The sequence below is a fragment of the Haliotis asinina genome, chromosome 2 (genome assembly GCF_037392515.1).
Source record: "Haliotis asinina isolate JCU_RB_2024 chromosome 2, JCU_Hal_asi_v2, whole genome shotgun sequence".
NCBI lineage: Eukaryota > Metazoa > Mollusca > Gastropoda > Lepetellida > Haliotidae > Haliotis > Haliotis asinina.
Window position 1 is genome coordinate 40,788,695 of NC_090281.1, and position 21,633 is coordinate 40,810,327.

General features: G+C 39.9%; 1 protein-coding gene across 1 annotated transcript in view; it reads right to left on the reverse strand.

Moving 5' to 3' along the window:
* The window catches only part of LOC137271804 (dopamine beta-hydroxylase-like), a 153,491-nt gene that overhangs the window by 51,114 nt on the left and 80,744 nt on the right, over positions 1 to 21,633 (reverse strand). Inside the window, exon 4 of the mRNA XM_067804204.1 lies at positions 6,213 to 6,296. Within this exon, the coding sequence (XP_067660305.1) occupies positions 6,213 to 6,296 (84 nt within the window). The remainder of the gene's footprint in view (positions 1 to 6,212; positions 6,297 to 21,633) is intronic.

Below are 21,633 nucleotides of genomic sequence, written 5' to 3' on the forward strand. Positions count from 1 at the left end.
TCAGGGTGTATTATATGTCAAACGTTTCACAACCCGTAAAAACAACACAACTATTCAAACTAATACCTATCTGTTTTCTTTCTCATCACCTGCTGCTCCACCATCACTTAAAGCTGGATACTGTAATATCAGTGTGGAAAAGTACATTCCGAATCCCCTTCGGTGTTTCAAATGCCAAAGGTTCGGCCACGGTGTCAATACTTGCACATTGTCTGTTGTGTGTGCTCACTGCAGTGAAAAGACACACACAACAGAAGATTGTGACAGTAACGTTAACAAAATGCACCAACTGCTCAGGCGACCATTCATCTTCTTCGAAACAGTGTCCTATTTGGAAAGAGCAAATGGAGATAAACAGAATAAGGTTTACTCAAAACATCTCCTTTTCTGAGGCAAAAAAATGGTAAAGAGGTCTGATCTTCCAGAAAGTTATGCTACGGTAGCAAAAGCATCATTGGAGTCTACCCCGAAAATAACAAAATCATCTACAGGATGCCAGACTACCTTGACTTGGGTAAACTGTGATTCTCCACAGCTTTTGCACCCTGCCATATCATCTCAGACTGAGGAATCACTTCCTAGTACATCAAAGTCTTCTTCTGATCACAAATCATCATCAGCTCAGTCACACTCAAAGTCTCAATCGACAGTGTATAGTCAACAGATTATGAAAAGTAAACCTAAGCCAAAGCCTGATACTTCAAAACAACAAAGTGGCAGAGCTCCTAAAGGGTCACAGAACAAAATTCAACTGTTTAATAAATATGGGTCTCTTGAAGACATGGACATTTCTGAAAACGTCCATTGTAGGGCACATAGCTTGTCGCCCTCCAAAAGAGTGCGGGGTAGATCCCCAATAAATCCCCCCAAAAGATAGTTTATTCCAATCATATTGTACAGTGGAACTGCAGAGGATTGAGGACTAATTTACATGAATTACAGCTATTAGTCCAAGATTTCACACCTTCAGCGTTATGTCTCCAAGAGACATATTTAAAGCAAACAGATACATTTGACCTTCGTCATTTTAATGCATAACATTCTTTTTCACCTCCAGGTGATAGGGCCACTGGCGGGTCATCCATTCTAGTCAGACAAAACGTTATTCAAAGCCCTGTTTCACTTAATACTAATATGCAGGCTGTTGCTGTGAGAATTACTTTACATGTAGCGTTTACGCTATTCTCACTCTATATTTCGCCGTCTTCGATGTTTACCAAAACTGATTTTCAAGCTTTATATGACCAACTCCCGAAGCCCTGTATTATAATGGGAGATTTAAATAGGCACAACCCACTCTGGGGTAGTGTAACTACAAACACTAAAGGTAAGTTGTTGGAGGACTTTTGTTCTGACAATGATTTATGTCTATATAATGATGGTTCCAACACATATTTACACCCTGGTACAGGGACCTATTCTGCTCTTGACTTGTCATTGACAAATTCAGAACTACTAAATGAATTCGAATGGTCAGTCCACAATGACCTGTGTGGAAGTGTCCATTTTCCTACTGTATTAAAAGCTGTAACTCCATCCGATGTTCCTCCATCATCAAGACGAAATTTTAAAAAGGCTAACTGGGCTTTATATGAAACATTGTGTGCTGAAAAACTTAAACCCGAACGTTTTATTGACCTTCCTGATGCTATTAAATGCTTCTCTGATCAACTCAATTCCGTAGCTGATGAGTGTATACCAAAGTCTTCTGCAGTTCCACACATAAGAAAACCGTGGTTCAACAATGAGTGCAAACAAGCTAGGAAGGCAAGGAAAAAAGCAGAACATTATTTCTGTCGCCATCCTATGGTGCATAATTTAAATCAATTTAAGATTTTAAATGCTAAAGCGCGGCGTACTTTTAAACAAAACAAACGCCAATCTTGGCAAAATTATGTATCCAAAATAAATTCTCGGACACCCATGTCAGTGGTATGGAACATGATCCAGAAAATCAAAGGTAAAGGTACTATATCTACAGTCCGTCATCTTAAACATGGAGATCAACTGCTTACTGAAAAATCAGATATTGCTAATAAACTAGGTGAAACCCTTGCTAAACATTCTTACTCTTCAAATTATGTACCAAAATTCCAGCAATATCAAAAGCAACAAGAAAAGAAAACTATTAATTTCAATTCTGATAACGGGGAAGATTATAATGAAACGTTTTCTATTCCTGAACTCCATACTGCGCTTGATCAAGCTCATGACACTGCTACAGGAGCTGATAACATACATTATCAACTCCTGAAGCACTTACCAGAATCCTGCCTAGAAACTCTGCTAAATATTTTTGATGATATTTGGACATCGGGTAACTTTCCTCCATCATTGCGTGACGCCATAGTAGTACCAATACCTAAACCTGGACGTGATCATACCGATCCATCCAATTATCGGCCGATTTCGTTAACTAGCTGTGTTTGCAAGACCATGGAACGCATGATAAATAATCGACTTGTTTGGTACTTGGAAACAAATAACCTTATAACTGATATACAGTGTGGTTTCCGTAAAAACAGAAGTACTATCGATCACTTAGTGCGTTTAGAATCATTTGTTAAAAACGCACTAATTAATAAACAACATGCTGTGTCTATCTTTTTTGATCTCGAAAAAGCATATGACACAACCTGGAAATATGGTATTTTAAGAGACTTACATGACTTCGGCTTGCGAGGTCGTTTACCTCAATTTATAGCCAACTTTTTAAATGACAGACAGTTTCAAGTTCGAGTGGGTTCTACCCAGTCTGATCATTACAATCAGGATCAGGGTGTTCCACAAGGCAGTATTTTGTCTGTCACACTTTTTAGTATAAAGATAAATAGTTTATCAAAAGTTTTAAACGATTCAATTGATGGATCGTTATTTGTGGATGATTTTAATATTTCTTGTCGTGGTAAAAATATGCATAGTATTGAACGGCAACTGCAGCTTTGTTTAAACAAAATAAATAAATGGTGTCTTGAAAACGGCTTTAAATTTTCTAAATCCAAAACTAATTGTATACATTTTTGCAGAAAATATAAACCACATAAGGACCCTGAACTATCTCTAGATGGCACTCCCATCAAAGTTGTAAAGGAGGCCAAGTTCTTGGGCCTAATGTTTGACTCCCATTTAACATTTCTGCCTCATATATCAAGTCCCTTAAAACTAAATGCCTGAAAGCGCTTGACTCAAAGTGGGGAGGGGATCAAGCAACCCTCTTACACCTATATCGATCACTCGTACGTTCGATTATCGTATATGGTGGAGCCTGCAAAAGCAACCTTAAACTTCTTGATTCTGTCCACCATCAAGGCTTAAGACTTTGTCTTGGGTCTTTCAGAACTTCACCTATTGATAGTCTGTACGTTGAGGCCGATGAACCATCTCTTACTCAACGTCGTATAAAATTGTCTTTACAATACATTGCTAAATTATATTCTAATGAATCTAACCCTGCCTTTAACTGTGTGTTCAATCCCCTTTATGAGGATTTGTATAACAAAAAGTCTTCTCTTGTTCCGCCTCTGGGGCACAGAATTAAGCCTTTCATTTCTTCTGCCGGCATTGAGCTGCAAAGTATATCGCCTTCCCGTCTTCTTTCTTCTCCTCCTTGGCAGTTGGTTAGGCCACAAGTGGACCTAACATTAACATCGTTTAAAAAATCAGAAACAAATGACTTACAATATAAACAAGAATATCATCAATTAAAACATAAATATAGCAATTACAAACCCTTATTTACAGATGGATCCAAGGACGGTGGTGCAGTGGCTTGTGCCACTGTCATTGGATCCAGAACAACATCTTCTAGATTACCAGATAATAGTTCTCTTTTAACAGCTGAAGCTAACGCCATATTAACAGCATATTCTGCTTGACTGTGTTGAATTCTCTATCACAAGGGATACATTTTTCAATGTGAAAACTATCAAGGACCTTTTTAACACTGTTAGTTGTCATTTAATCATTGGTTTTTTAAAAGAAATTGATTTTTTGGTGGAATTTTGAAAATTATGTTGTGTAAATAGATGCATTTTAATGATTGGTAGTTTGAATTAGTAACTTAAATTGTTGGTGGCTGTACCCTCAAAGGGGGTTGAAGTATTGTAAAATTATTGTCCTTCTGAGAGGGTACGTAAGTCCACAAACATTCACAGTAAATTTAAGTCTACCAGGTTTTTAATCGTAGTATTCATGTTCTTTTAATTTTGGCTAACCTTTCGTACAATCGCCAGCAGCTGAGGGGATGATGTAAATCCAACTAGGGTCGATGTAGGTAGCAAAGGTACTGTAAGTCCCCATGGTCCCTAGTGTGGTGATCTACCTTCAGTTGTTGGCGATCTATAGTCTGTTTTTATATTGTATTGTCTAAATAGTGCTATTAGTTTTAACTTTCCATACTAGTTTTAATTAAAATTGTGATATTCTAGTTGTTTTACTGTCCTTCGTTGACAGATTTTTCCACGTGTATATATTTAATTTAAATGTTCTCGTCACGATATGGCTGAGGTATTGCCGATGTGACGTAAAATATTAACTCACTCACTCACTTTGCCAGTGAACCCATATCCATGAGATCAGACTGCCAGTGACTGTCTAAAACTTCCACCACATACTTATTTCGTGGAAACTTTCTTCTGACTTGATGAGCCATTGTATAGTTCTCCTGACCTTTCAACCATTTCTCGATTTGATGTAGACCAATTGTAAACTGACCCTCAAGTATGAGAGCGTCGTATAACTTCTGGGGTCCAGCATAACTACCAGGATGTTCTGGATCATAATAGATCCTATTCAAGTAGTCTTCCCAAGGGGCCATCTCAAACACAACTGTACATGATTCATATGCATCATGCTATGTAAACAAAATCCAAGACAAAAATACAATATAATATTTTATACACAATATATATTGTCTTTATAAAGACACACCAGGTGTTCACACAATAGATCACAATATAGACCTGAGACAATGACTGATTGTCTTAATATAGACACACCACGTGTTCAAACAATAGATCTCCATACACAATAGAGAAGAGTGACTCATGGTCTAAAAATAAACACACCAGGTGTCTCATTATAAATCCAATATGGCGGATACATTCTTGAATACCCAGGTATACAAGAGACATGTATAACATCGGAGTGGAGTCGGGATATAGATCTCCACACCGATATTGAAATAACCAGCTTTTATTGATTTAGGGACTGTGCTCAATGAAAAAGTAAACAGATAGGTGTTGCTTGGAACATCTTGTTTCTTGACTGTGAAACGCTTTACAAACGTGGCATTTTTATGTTTAAGTTCTTCAACGATTTCCTCTGCTGACATGTCCGACAAACAACGGGCTCTCTCTCGAACAATTCCTCTACTCGAATTGAGTGTTTTATGTTCAGTGACCTTAACCCTGACATTTGCAAAATGTTGTTGTTGCAATAGAATGTTCAGCACCCTTGCTCCCCACCCGCCACCGAGTGTCAACAAGGACAGTGTTCATCTGCAACGCATATCCATATCTGCAGCGGATTCTACCACCCGTCTAGGTGAACTAAGGGCCAAAGTGGTGTGTTGAGCAAAATGAACAATGTTCAAGCTCCCACTGCCCTCAACCACCAGACTACAGTCCTCCACCGACACGGGACGCAACCCACGGCAAACAGGTTGCCCAATTTGGTCGCCTCTTACGACCAGCAATGGGGTGTTGTGGACACATTCTGTCCCGGGTCCACACGGGAGGGGCTGTTTGAACCTGTTATATGTAATCATGAAACACATGTGCTGTTTGAACCTGTTATAGGCGCCCATAGAGCAATCGTGCTGTTTCAACGTGTTATAGACAGCCACAAAATACACAATACTGTTTGAACCTGTTTTAGGCGGCCATAAAGCAATCGTGCTATTTAAACCTGTTACAGGCAACCATGAAACACGCGTGCTGCATTAACCTGTTAAAGGTAGCCATAAAGCACTCGTGCTGTTTGAACATGTTTTGGACAGCATAAAACACACGTTTTGTTTGAATCTGTTGTAAGTGACCATAAAACACGCGTGCTGTATGAACCTGTTAAAGGCAGCCATAAAACACGCGTGGTGTTTGAAACTGTAGATTATGAGTCTTATTTGTGTTCCATTAAACAAAACTTGGGCAGAATCTTCACTGCACATTAACTGGTTAATATATTGAACATAATATTTGACCTGAGGATCCTACCTGAATGATATGATGTTTGTGTTGAAGCTGCGGAAGACGCGTGGTATGCCACCAGTAAGTAGTTTCGTTTGCAGGAACATGCACCTGCAAATTTTAAACATACATCCAGAAACAGGAATTAGATAATGAAATATGAGTAAACAAAGAGAACAACATGCCACATTGTACACACAAGGAACACGCAGTCTGCAGTTGATGTCCTGGGGTCCGTTTCACAAAGCTCCTGTAAGCCAAAGATCTTATAACTTGTTGTGTAGCATTCATACCTCCTATGCTGTAACAAAGACGTACGGCAATCGTACCGCTACGAAAGCTTTGTGTGAGTGAGTTAATATTTAACGTCCCATCGGCAATATTTCAGAAATATCGTGACGAGAACATTCAACAATGAAAAAGACCATATGTGCATTGTAAAACCTGTCGACGAAGGACAGTATAAGAACTAGAATGTCACAACTGTCATTAAAACTAGCGTGAAAAGTTAAAATTAATATCAATATCTGGACAAAACAATATAGAAACCGGCTATAGATCTCCAACAACCGAAGGTATATCACCATACTAAGGATCATGGGGACTTACAGTACTACCTGCATGGACCCTAGTTGGATTTTCATCATCCCTTCAGCTGCTGGAGAGTTTACGAAATGCTAACCAAAATAAAAATAACATGAATACTACGATTAAAAACCTGGTAAACGTAAATTTACATAAAATGTTTTGGGACTTACGTACCCTCTTAGGAGGACAATAACTTTACAATACTTCAACCCCCTTTGAGGATACAGCCACTAACAATTCTAGTTACTAATCTAAACTACCATTAAAATTAAATTAAAATAGATCTATCTGCAGACACATAATTCTCAAAATTGAACAATCAAATCAATTTCTTTTTAAAAACCAATGATTAAACGAGAAATAACGCTGTTAAAAGGATCCTTGACAGTTGTGACATTGAAATAGTTATCCCTTATGATGGAGAATTCAACAGAATATGCTTGACCGTGACTCTCTCATCACAAGGGATACAAAATGGAGGATCCTCACCTTTTAAAAGGTATGCATGCGTAAATCTAGTATGGCCAATACGACATCGTCTTAAAATAACCTCTTCAAATGTGGACTGACAGCCCAAGTAGGTGTAACCAGTATACGGTTTTATTTCATGTAATTTATTTATACCTAATATGTAACTTCTAATGCGAAAGCTTTGGGAAAACTTTGAGAAACGGAGCTCTGAACAGTAATTGAGTGGCTATCTGAGGATATTACCGTTCGACATAAATTGAAGTAGGCGTTTGGATCTATTCAATGCCAGTATGATAGTTTAGACATTATGGCCTTCATAAAGGTGTATTCATGATCGGATCTGTGTACCTATTTTAAGAAAATCCACCGAAAATAGTATCACATACTGTTAATCATTGTTTTCCATGTTTTAGACAAAAGACATATAAATGGACGATGGACAACGCTAGATCACGGTTACATATTCGATAGACTATTCTTCCACTTGGAAATTTAATCTAACTTAATGGACAACGTTATTTAACTTTGAAATCGAAAGTTAACCACGGAAGTGTTTCGTCTAGGTATAGCTCCTATTTCACCTAAAAAGCAACACGTTACTCGTGTAAAATGTTTACAGCAACAAAACTTTAACTTAAAACAAAGATTCAAGCAAGTCTGAAAATTACGAAAATAGTTGATTACTAACGCTAACTTTCCGGTGAAAATTTTGCAAATTAATTCCTGTAAGGCAGTTTATTTGAATTGATCCTATTGCTTGCAAATGCTGAACTGTACGGTACGAATTCTACCTGATCTCTCCAAATTTCACAATTCGCGGCACTGTAAGGTATAAAGGTGACAGGAGAGGAGAGCAGTGATGAATTTGATTTCAGGTTAGTATCTAAACTGACAGTGGAAAAGTGACATTTTTCACGATAAGGGTGACTCATTGAACAAAGGAATTTGCAAAAGAATGATCCCTATATTGTCACGTGGCATCAAGACGTGCAGAGGAAGACATTTCTTGAATTTGGACCATCCAGTTAGCTTTACATGGATGTCAGCTATACATGCGTGTTAGAGTTGGAGTTGTCTCGCGGTGGTTATACTGAGAAAAAAACATATATTTGAATCCTATGATTTAGCATTTACGTGTTACTGTGCCTCATCTAATTAGTCATGGGCGGGTTTCAAAAGATACAGCTTCTCCATGTACTTTTCGGTTTCCATTTCGAGACTTTTTGTATACTTCATTATAACTGGTAATTAGAACTTCCATGATTCGCCATGAATGATTTCGTTACGTCGGGTTTTTGATTATTTGGTTCATCAGAACTGATGCTGATGCTGACTGCACGAGAACTTCAAGCAATAAATATCTGTGAATGTAGCCAATGTTAACAAAGGTTGTAGTGCTACACAATAAGAAAGGGGCCTAGTGTAGCTGCACACGGTGCGTTTGAGTCAACTAACCCTATGTTTCACGAGTCTTTGGTATCAGAGTCAGATTACCACTGCATTCACAACTGCAGTTGCTCAAATGACCGTTCACAAGAAAAAAATGATGATTTACAAAAATTTACAAAATTTAAATGTCATATTTACAAACATTTACAACGATTGTAAAGGTGATGTTTACAAGGTTTGTAAATTTTTGTAAATTCAGGAAGGATTTTACCACTACTTCTTTCAATATTGCCATTTCTCAAGAATCCCCATGACTCTGCAAACTTACTAATTTATTATTCTTACTGTTGATATACCTAATGGATCTTGCATGTGACATATTTATTCATGAAAACTGAAGGAATAAGCCATATTTTGTATAGTCTATTTGTGCTTTATATCAACGCAACTGCGTCTGGTGCGTGAAAACATGAAAGTTGATGTGTACGGCCAGCACTGATATATATACCAAATACTTGTGCCTGTTAAAACAGATGTCTTGCCTTTGTTCGATATCATCATCCCAAGCTCATTCCGGTGATTTTACCACTCTACTCCGTGGGTACTATATGCATTCTCTAAATAACACCTGTCACTAGCTTTGATGACCTTTTGAGATCTAAATAAAAATATGAACACCCGATGGGAAAATGCAGGTGATCATTCCACACCAACATACGGACATTTTTGCTATCGTGAATTTGAGACTTTACATCTACAAAGCAGTTCAGAATGTCTGTCAGCGATGTTTCTTCAGAGGGCACATTCAGCTCAGGTGAGTATGTTGCAGGTGACGCAAGTATATTATTTGTAAAATCAGTAAGGCAATCCTGATGACGCCATGTGTTCCTTCAGCAGCATGGTTGTTGAGAAATCTTACACTCAAGACTACCAGGTCATTTAGCAGGGAGCTCAATACACAGAGTCGTAGAGTATCCCTGCATTCAGTAAGTGTTTAGTATATTGAATCACGATATGAGAACAACAGCCCGACTAATTGGCTGATCAAAGGTTTATTACATGTCATAAATATCCTTCTGGGATTTAATCAGGCTATGGGGATGGAATATATTCCCCAGGTAACACCGGCTGTTTTTTGTGTTTGAGCTGAAGGATTACCTGTTGCATGTAATTTCAATTATAATGTATAATTAGTATAAGACTGATTTTGGACGTATTCTTACAGACGTAAAACGTTCTGTTTTATGTTTTAAGACATAGGTTTCATCAAAAACAACAATGACGGAGCAATACAGACTAATCCCAGTATTTATGCATATACGTATTTTGGGTTCCAATATCACACGTCATTATATGGATGGAATAGTGACCTTAATAGATATATCCTTTTCAAAATCGCTGAGGCATTTCAAAATCAAATTTAACACAAATATATTTTAAAAATTAAATTGATTGTTTATCTCTTTGTAAATGTTTGTAACGTTTTCAGACAGGAAATTCTTATACGATGTTGTATTAGCAGTAATTCGACTTTATTTAAGACTTTAGTTGTAATACCTGCTAGTCATTTTGTTAGGTTTTTCAAAATGCTAATTGCATTTTTCCCATGAATTTACTTTCACAGACAACTGTGAGGCAGGCTCTACGGAATGCTGAGTCTGTAAGAGGAATGACCCTAAATCCACAACAGATGTAAGAATATAATTTAATATGATTTAAATACAGTAACTGCAAGAGTTTCAATGCATTAAACCATTCAACAAGTAAAACTTCTGGTGTTTCTACAATAACCTCGACATGAATTTATCTTCATTGTGCAATAAATTTAGAATTGTATTTTTTCAGGTTGGAAACAGGACAGAATAAGGACGCTAAGGCAGCTCTCCCTGTTATTCCGCACGCTGAGTTTCAAGGTATTGCAGTTCTGCTTAATGCTCTGTTCTATATTCATCAGTGCACAGCAAAAAATTAGCACAACCTACTGTCATATAAATAAGAATGCTCATTTCTTGAGCTCCAAACGTGACTTTTGTTGCACAATAAAATTATGCAACAAAATGTGATGTTCAAGGGCGATTTTGTTCAACCGTTTGAATCGGTTGCATGTGTTTGGTGACGACTTCTTGTTATAATTCTGTAATCACTCTATAATATACGTCAGTTTTATTGAAACATAAAGTTTCTGTCAGGGTATTGTATCTTGTTTGTTGCAGTGGCTATGACAAGATGTTTGCAGACAAAAAAGGAAACCGTCTCAAGAAAGAAAAACAACCAAAACAAACACAGTGATGTCATGAGAAAATGTTCCAGAAAAACTACAGTAAGTAAACATGAAAACCAATTTAACTAGCTTTCGGGAATCAAGAATTAGATGAAACTGTTTTAAGAGGATGCACTATGTAACTTAGCTTACCATCAATTAACAAGGAAGAAGGCATGTTAATTGATGAATCTCAACTGAGATGATATCAAGGCGTTAGGCCTTGTTAATTAATGAACCCTTACTGGCATGAGTTGCTCATCAATGAACAAGGGATTAGGCCTTGTTATGTGTTGAGGCTTTGTTCAAGGCTGGGAGATACAGTAACAATCACCCCACAGTATTAATCCTACTCTGTCGTACAGACCCTGAAGTATATATATCCAGGAAAGCCCACGCAAGTCTAGAAAATGTGGCAAGTCTAGATTTCCTTAGCTTCAGAAAATGAAGAAAGTCTCAGGGCTCCATTTCATTATTTATTTCACTATGAACGTTTTTCAGTAAAATATGTTCATTTCAGAGACTAGCTGTTAGTCTATATTAATCCGTGTGATCTTTCAAAGGAGAAAAAAAGGTTGTACCATACAACACCTGTGTTCTAATGCACTAAATACACAAGTATCAATAATACTTGCTATGAGATTATGAGAATAACCATTGATTCTATTTTCACATTGGTTTACCATTCACTTAATGCAAGTATAATCATATTGACTGTTTTCTTCAGAAATCGAGTCGAAGGGATGCGACAGGCAGACCTCCCGAGCCATAAGAAAGCAAAATATGAACCAGTATTAAAGAATGCACATCTACAATGCTACCCATTTGTTTTTTATTGTATATTTGATAATAATGTGTAACATGTTTTCCGTAAATTTGTAAATGGAATGTTTTTGTGTGAAATTTAATCTTCCTCTTTCTTGTTGTAATCTGTAAATAAACATCTAGTGTAAGCTTGACACTGTCTATTTGTTTTGGGGTAATTTCATTCGCATGAAAGACACGAGTATTATAAAAGTGAAACAAATTCCGCATTATAGAATACCATTTCCATCAACACTGCAGTATTGACCACGGAGCACTATCAAGCGAACATCAAATTTATTTCAATGTTATGATATGCTAAATTCCTTGTTCACGCGTCATGAAACAAATGCAGCACATTACAACTTTCACCACCTAAACAACCCACTCCTCGGCGCATTATCGCGATGATGACACTGTCAAACCAGCCTACAACTCATCAGAAACAATTTCAAAATGTTTTTTTATCCAATTTTTTATCCAATAAAGATGCAGTAGAGATGCGGGGGAAATAGTAGCAGTGTGACTCGCCACACCTCAAATATGGTTCCTGTGCCATATGAATAAACTGACAATGCACAAAGCCGAACGAAGGCCATTCTGTGTATTTTCCAGGCACAAGGTGGATAAGAACTTACTAGTATTGATCACGAGATAAAAAAACCCCCAAAACATATGAAATATCAACATGTCAAATATTCCACCACTATAAGTACTAGTACTAGTAACATATATTCCATTATATCAGTTCTGCTGTTTGTAAGAAAATAAATAAAATTACAAGCGTACAATCGCGATTCAGAAGTGCAATATGTTGTACCAGGGAGCCTATATAGAGTATTGTAGAGTATCCCAGGTTGTACTTGGACTTACGTCCTTCGTAAGGAAGCCCGCGGGAGACCAAACCCAGTCATAGCTGGTGGATGTGCACTCAAGTGTAACGACGGCAACCGATTGTCTGTTTCATTTGCTGATACACCGAACGCTCATAAGGTGGGGCCCATAGTGTGTTCAGAAAGATGTATTTGATGGGCATTTTAGAAGTATGGCGAGTCACAAGAAAGTAAGATTCTTTGTGGATATCAACTTTTTGTATTGTATATGATGCATCGTTTCAGTATGGATTGATATACCGTTGTCAAACAAAATCATATACACTATGTTGTTATCCATAAAGAATGTATGTAGAGATGTTGGGTTTTGTAAATCTCTGAATTTGCGTTCGATCCAATCACAAATCATCTCAGTAGAGATGGTGAACTACTGGAAACTGTCATTCGTCCAAGTACAAAGCAGGACTTGAAACTGACAAGCGTTTGCACCAGTTTCCGTGAGATCTAGTCATCCATGACAAACGGATGTAGTTTGTTTGCAACCCATAGACATAATCACAGTATCACACCTGCTTTATTGCATAATGTGGCTGAGACAGGACTCGGGTGCATGCGTCATCAATCAATTTATTTTGTTTATGGCGTATAACCTGATAGGTGTTAAGTTTAAATTGCATGTGGTCAATGATTGAAGCTGTGTATTGCAGATTGTCTTTAGCACACAGGCAGCCATACATATAGGTGTCAATAAACCAGACATTGAGCTTTCTCTGTGATAGAGGCTGCTTCTTACAATCAACATGTTTTTTTATGTAACGAGTAGATTATTTACTTGTTTGTGTACACAACCAAGATTAGACTACTGCTCACGACCTCATACTCCGGGCATGCACACTGTTTCAAGCTCCGCGAACCTATTCACTGCGCATGCGTTATGGGCGCAGCGCAGCACAACTGTTGAAACAACTTCTTTCCCCAGCGCTGGGTGAAATTTAGTGAATCGCTTGAACTCCGAATTCGCGGATTTTTTTTCCATCGCGGTTTTTTTTCTTTATAGGCTGAATTGGCATTTTCTATGATTTGTTTCGGTAACTGCATACCGAAAGGTATCAGAATCTGCAAAGTTGTGTTTTCCTTTTTTATGTGACCTTTTAGAAAGTTTCGTTCCATGAGATAACCTGTCAAAATAATACAACGTATCAATAATGCCATATGTTCCAGGGTGGGCAGTTCTCTCTGGAGGTCTTGATCTTTCCTTTTCTTTGGGAGCAGTGTCTTGCCAGCACTATGTTGCACCATGTTCAGTTTATTAATTTGCGTCTCCAGTCCAACATGAAATTTATCATCTCGAAAACGTTGGGATGGGCTTTTCGAACAAGTTACTTTAACCTCCCATGCCAACCTCCAAACTGTTATTTGTCCAGGGCACATTTCTGTCATGGGGTTCCATTCCTGAAGGTTATTGTTTAGTTATGTTAAATATAGCAGTATGTGTTAACTGCAACTAGCCCGTGTACAACAGGTGTAGTCCCACGAAGCCTAAAATTATTCAGTTAGGTACAGTTCACTCGGCTTATTGGACTTCATGCCTGAATGATTTTATGAGATTATGGTGGATTGTTGCTTGGCTGACCAGAGAAAGGAAGAATCAACAGAAACAACAGAAATCAAATATGATTGTAAAGTATTTCAAAAGGTGATCCATCCCATCTGTATCACTGGTACTATTGGTAAAGGTTGGATCGACCACAGAATTCATAGCAACATATACTGTCATGTGTTATGTTATCACAACACAATCTCTATCATTTAGCATATTATCAGAGGTGACAAGGTGATATTGTTTATGGTACCCGTGAAGGTCCCGGGGTAGAATAGGCCTTCAGCAACCTGAATATACACCTGAATACTTGCTTAAAGGTGAAGATCCTCCATTTTGTATCCCTTGTGACTCGTGAAGGTCCCTAGGTAGAATAGGCCTTCAGCAACCCATGCTTGCCATAAAAGGCGACTCAGCTTGTCGTAAGAGGCGACTGACGGGATCGGGTTGTCAGGCTCGCTGACTTGGTTGACGCGTGTCATCGGTTCCCAATTGCGCAGATCGATGCTCATGTTGTTGATCACTGGATTGTCTGGTCCAGACTCGATTATTTACAGACCGCCGCCATATAGCTGTAATATTGCTGAGTGCGACGTAAAACTAAACTCACTCACTATTGTTTATGGTTATTGTTATTCACTGTTCCCAAACACAAATAAGTGGGATACTGAGTCGGAATTCTTTTCTAAACAGCTTGCGAGTGAGTTACTATTTAACGTCACATCGGCAATGTTTCAGCCATATCGTGACGAGAACAGATTAATACTAAAATGTAAGATATGTATTTCATAATTAAGCCTGTCGTCAAAGGACAGTAAAACAACTAGAATATCACAGTTACAATTTAAAACTAGTGTGGAAAGTTAAAACTAATATCACTATCTGGACAAAACAATATAAAACAGGCTATAGGTCTCCAACAACTCAGGTAGATCACCATACTAGGGACCATGGGGACTTACAGTACTTTTGCTACCTGTATGGACCCTAGCTGGATTTACATCATCCCCTCAGCCGCTGGAGATTGTATGAAATGCTAGCCAAACTTAAAATAACATGAATACTACGATTAAAAACCTGGTAGACTTAAATTTACTATGAATGTTTTTGGACTTACGTACCCTCTCAGGAGGACAATAATTTTACAATACTTCAACCCCCTTTGAGGGTACAGCCACTAACAATTCAAGTTACTAATCTAAACTACCAATCATTAAAATATATCTATCTACAGAAACATATTGCTCAAAATTCAACCATGAAATCGATTTCCTTTTAAAAGCCAATGATTAAATGACAACTAACAGTGGTAAAAAGGTCCTTCATAGTTTTGACACTGAAATATTTATCCCTTATGATGGAGAATTCAACACAGTTCAGCAGAATATGCTTGACCGTGGTTCTCTCATCACAAGGGATACAAAATGGAGGATCTTCACCTTTCAACAGGTATAGTAGTATAGGGAATAGGGGTTCTGGACCACTTTCAAGAAATGTCTCTACAAAGCCTTATTTACTAAATAAGGCTTTGGTTGGGTCATTAGCTCTTGCTACTATTACCCCTACTATAAAAAAGTTGGCGGTAATTACTGTGCCTTGGTAGGAGGTAACACTGTGCCGTACGGTACGATCAATAATTCTTCTCTTACAAATCCCCTACCCGGCCCATCCCTCAAGTAGTATAAGTTAGGTTCGTCGGCTTTTATATCCACTTTATCTATGTTGTAAGTTTTGACTGACCATATAGGATCGGTGGCTCGCTTACGACTATCGCCCTCGTGTTCCCCTACTACTTAACGTTTGTGCCTATGTCATGTTTATATCGATGAAACAGTTTAACGTGAACCGCCTACGATCTCTTTGGTGTTCATAATAAAGGCTTGCTGGGCTTTTTGTATCCCCTGTTCTATGTACTTTTTTTTCTCGTCCTCGCTGATAGCAGACTTACGAGACTTGGATCGAATATCTTGTTTCATTACGTTATATTTTTTGAGTTCAGAGAGGATTGAACGAAACTCCTCTTCTGAGATCTTACTGTCAGAGAGTGCCGTGGAAATTCGCTCACTCACTGTGTTCAGCTTTGCTTCGGCCAGAACCCTGATCTCGTCATGTTTCAATGCCTTACGATTAAGTCTGCGTGATACTAACTTAAACGCCAACCCTACCAACCCTGTCACCCCAGCCGTTATTTCAATACCTAACACTATAGGTGCAGCCACGATGGTGGTTAACAACCCAACGCCTGCCGCCCCTAGTCCCATGCTGGTTGCCATAAGGGTAGTGTCAGCCCCGTCCACGATATTGAAAGCTCTATTGTACTTTTTACATAGAGCTTTCCGCGTGTCACGGTCTTGTTCTAGTTGACGTTTCACATCACATAACTGCCTCAAGCGGAACCCATCTACGGTTTCCAACGTCTTCGCTACTTCCTCTACGACTGGGTACAGACCCATCCTATAATATATATTTTGAAAGATATTTTAATTGGGTTTCAGTTAAAAACCTATCAATGTATTTGAAACCTACAAGGGATAGATTATAACTAATGCTAAGATGTGAGAGACCAATAGACTTTTCTGTTGTAATAAAAACCCCACGGAGGCTTATTACACGGTTTATAGGACCCGTGGGGGTATCCCGTTGTATAACAATACGGCAATATTGACCTACGTGTTCGGTATACCAATGTATTACCAACCCGGGTAAAATTTGTTGTCCTTTCGAGGAGTTTTCATTGTCAAAATACATAAAGAAGACTTCTATGATGATTGTGTAGGAGTAGGATGTTCTATCAAAAACCCTCTGGGGATAAAGATTACTGTTAAATGTTAATTTATGATCTACTGTTCCAGTGCTTAATAAATTTTTTTCTTCCCTAAAATCTATCGTGGCTACTTTATTCACGTTATGCTCCAGAATGAAATCCCCGGGCCAGATACCGTTATTCCTAATCTTAGAGACAACCCCCAATCCTACCCCCTCCTCTTTTAATGTGATATAAGGTGAGGCGAGTGTTAAGTTGATCAGCCATTTGGGCTCTTTTAAATCTGATAACGACACCCGTCTGTACACGTTGTCTTTGAAGTGCAGGATATATAAGGTGTCTTCCTCACCAGGCTGATCGAATCCCTCCGTATCTCCTAAGTCGTTAAGTGTAGTGTTGGGATGATGACTGGTCATTATTATATTATTACGATATAATTTCCAACTGGTTTTCTGATAATAATTCAGGGGTTAACTTGATACCCATGAAGTGTATGTTGTCAGGCAGGAAGATATTGATTAGTGATATCTTGTTTTCCACGATCACGTTGACCCCCTGCAGACTGGTCTTGGAGTCGACACCCACCCGCACGTAAACGTTGCAAACTTGAAACTGGTGTCGTTTCACCCACCCGAGTTTGATCCCCTTCACGATCTCGACATCATTCCCCGATGGTTCCCCTAGGTAGACTTTGATGAACAATGTTGAGTTTGCCGGTAGATCCTCTAGTATCTTGACCACGCCTTCGAATTCAGACACCAACTGCAATTTCACGTTTTGCATGGCCGGTTTACTCGATAGCATGTGGGCTGCTATAGTGTTGACTGGGCTGACGACTATACTACGTCTCTGAGTTGGGACGTAAGCCACGAGCAGGGTTCCATTGTTCACGACTTTGTTTAGGTGGTTGTCTTTGTTATCCGTGAACACGTAAGGGGAGACGAGTTTAATATTGAGAAACCATTTGTTATCGGGTAACAACACCCACTTGTCATCTTCGGTGAAGACGAGCATATATGGTTTGTTTTTGGCGACGGTAGTGCTCTCAACATCGTCTAAGTCGAACAGTTTACCTCCGAACGATGGGTATATTACCCAACTATTATCACCGGTGTTGACAAGGGAGTACTTAGTGTTTACTGTTGCTCTTGTGGTATCTATCATATCACTTAGGGTTCCACCGGAGGGGATTTCAACGCGTTTGTAAATGTTGTTTTTCAGTTGCAAGGCGTACGATTTACCATCTACTCCTGGAGCGTCGAAACCGCGCGTGTCTCCGAGGTCGGAGATCCCGATATTGAAGCATTTTTTCACTCCGGGTCCTTGTGCGCTGGTCATGTTACATGAAGTGTTAAGCTGAGGTATCCTATATTTACAGGATTATGATTTATATCTAACACCGATATTGTCAGCTCAGGTATGTTGCCCTGGGTTAATCTCTTATACTGCCGTGGTGAAAATGACTCGGTTCTACCGTCGTTGAATTTCTCAGTTTTCACCGGCACTGCTCTCAGTATAGTGGAAGGGTGGCCTCCTTGAATGTTATACGTTGTGCTCACCTGACCGAGATGAATGTATAGCTCTCGGTACGGTACTAGGTCGGGTAACTTCGTGCCTGTGACGGTTGTTGTTGGGTTTATCTCGTCAGGAGACATACCGAGCATCCTTGCTAATGGTCGGCCGAGCCTCAAAGGGTTTATTCCATTGTTGATTAACACCACTGTACCGTTTGAGTCGTTCATCTTGAGTTCGGCTCCCAGGGGTTTGAAGACCTCGTCGTTTAGAGAGCACACGCTGTAGTAGCCGTCAGTTATCTGGCTGCGAGTTCCACTGACGAACAGCTTATTGTTGCTGATATTAATGTTAGTCCATTGCGGTAGGTAGGTGATATCGCAGAGTGCGACTTCGAGTTGACCTGACGTGTTATCGATCGCGTGCGTCAGCTGAACGGCCTCACCGCTCGTTATTCCTGGAAGTGTTATGTACATATTATAATATATGAATTATAAATTATAATATGGATTTAGCACACTTGAAAATCGTGGTGAATGCAGATGGTACGGGGTTTAAAACAACCTTTATTGATATCTTTGAAAAGTATGTCGTGTCCGTTAATAACGCGCAGGCGGTGGTAAACTGGAATCAAAACCCAATGCAGTTTTGGCAGAACCAACTCAACTTTGCTGTGTGGTGTGCGACGACAGGGTCGGGTGTGAAACCAGACTACGGTATAGACGAACTGAGTAAGGCGGTTATTTTGTTTCATATTTATTATCAAACGAGACGAATATTGAAGGAAATAAGTGCTCCTCTTCCCCAAGATAAAGCGTGGAGTATGACGAATAACCCCTATGATAGACGCGCTTATGAACGTGTTTGTGGGGAGTTTGAGATTCCAACGAATAAAGACTTTCGCCTTCCTGGTGTGAACCATGGTCTCGGTATAGTTCTCGTGTACTTCTACAGGTCCGGAAAATATTATGCCGGTTCTAAAGATGGTTCATACAACCCAAACCGGCATACATTTACAGGCCCCACAACGAATGAAAAGATCCATGTCAGCTGTATAAAGCAAACCAGTCCTGATGCAGCCACAGCCTGGACTAAAATGATCTCAAAAACATCGAAAGGATTCACTCGTGCTGGTACAATACGCTTGAACGACTCGATTCGAACGTACGTGTGGGCGCTGTTGGGTGCGCAGTCGATGACGCGTTCTAACATCCTCGGTAAGGGAACTGCTTACGACGCTCAGACACAATTCGTTTCCAACGTTGAGGATGCTATCAATTCTCCAGTTGATCTCCCGAGGGCCATCGACCGTTACCAAAACGTGTTAGAATACGCCAGATCGAAAGTCAATTACGTGTTCGGCGTGGGGTTGTACATGGCTCCGAGTGATATGCAACTGAGAATAAAAAAAGTGGTGGGTTATAACAACAAAATAGTCATAGCCACGGCGGACCAAAAGTTGGGTATCAACCCCGATATTAACACCCCCTATATCCCACACATCCCACCACGTGAAAAGGGTATAGTGGCGCCACCCCCGGGGCCTAAAGTTCATGTGCCCCCCACACACACCCATATGCATGTGGGGTTACCCCCCTATCAGCAGCATATTGATAATAAAACGGCCCTAGTGGTTGGTGGGGTAACTTTGGGACTTATTTGGTTAAAGATTTCTTAGCCGCTACGTACACCAGACCCGCCACGGCGACGATGGCTGCCCACAGGTTTTGACTGAGCCACATGGCAGTTTTAGACAGAGCGCTCAACAACCACGAGACGATGCTACCCAGGATGCCGGGAAGGGCTTCGGCGGCTTTACCAGCCAGTTTAGCTAGGCCTTCCCCGAGTTTTTTAATCCAGTCTTTAACACCCCCACCGCCACTTGGAGTTCCGCCGCCGCCAGGTGTGGAGGGAACTCCCATAGTACCCCCTGTTAGTGACACCACCAGGGTTGATATAATGAAACCCAATGCAGTCAGAATGCTGGCGATGGTGATCCCTTGCTCCCGGAACAATATCCGAATCCTGTCTGCTAACGTGGTGTCTCGGTGGAGGACTTGATTGATGGTTTCCCGTATACGGCTGACCTGGGATCTAAGCTTTTCTTTGTAGCCGGACGCTGTCTCCAACCAGGTCTGCCTTTCATCTTCCAAATTACGTATTCGTTCCTCAATGGTGGCTTTCATAGACTCGTCCTCAGTTTCACCGAGTTTTTTCTTTTCATAGGCGATGTGGTCGTCTATCTCACTTATTTTGGCTGTGCTTTTCCAGAGCTGACCACGAATGGTTTGCATCAACAGGTCCAACCCCCTCAGTTCCCGAACGGTAAATTCGAGCCCCGGGAAGGGCTCGTTCTCGTAGTCGGCCAACATCTTTTTAATATCATAAGTCATGTTTTGATCTGATGTGGCGTCCCTGATGCCTTCCAGACCTTGAACTAACTTCGGAGGATACTGCTTAGGTCGCGCGCCACCGTAATCTATGAAACCTAGTTCATCTTGGACCAACTGACTTCCATGTTTACCAGCTAATGTTGATAAAGCAAGCGGTTCTCTAGTGCGTTTATTCATGAGATCGATCTCCGGGCGAGACTTCAAACGCAGCGTGCCATTGCTGAGGGTAAAATCGGAATAGTTCCTTCCCAACGGCTTGAGTTTGGATTTATTTTCAACTGCGTTGTAATAATCGTCGACGGCGCCTTTAAGGAGCTCGTCACCTTGCGAGAATGAGGTCTCCTGGTCATCATTGAATGCCTGGGCACTATCGTCCCACATATCATCCATAGGTATGTCTTCATCCATTAGTATTAAAAATATATTTCTTTTATATAACAATGTACGGTAGAAAATTAGATCCTTTCAGAAAATTGAGAGAGCCATTAGGAGCCAGAGCCGTGCGACAGTCGGTGACCATCACCAACAATCCCAGCAAGATAGACCAGAACCAAACTCTGCTGGTTAGATTTCCAAACCTTGGTGAGAATGACCTCATTGTACCAGGCACTGTTCGACTGGCGTTCAATATCACGTTGACCTCCGACAACGACAAACGCGAGCTAGTGCGGAACGTGGGTCGAGCTATCATCAAGAAAACGACCGTCAAGATCAGCGGTAACGAGGTGCTGAGCATCGACGACAGCGACGTGTTTCACTGCTACAAGGATCTCTGGAAAAGCGATGGAGAACGAGTCAATGATGTGTACCAGGGTATCAGCAAATCAACCCGGG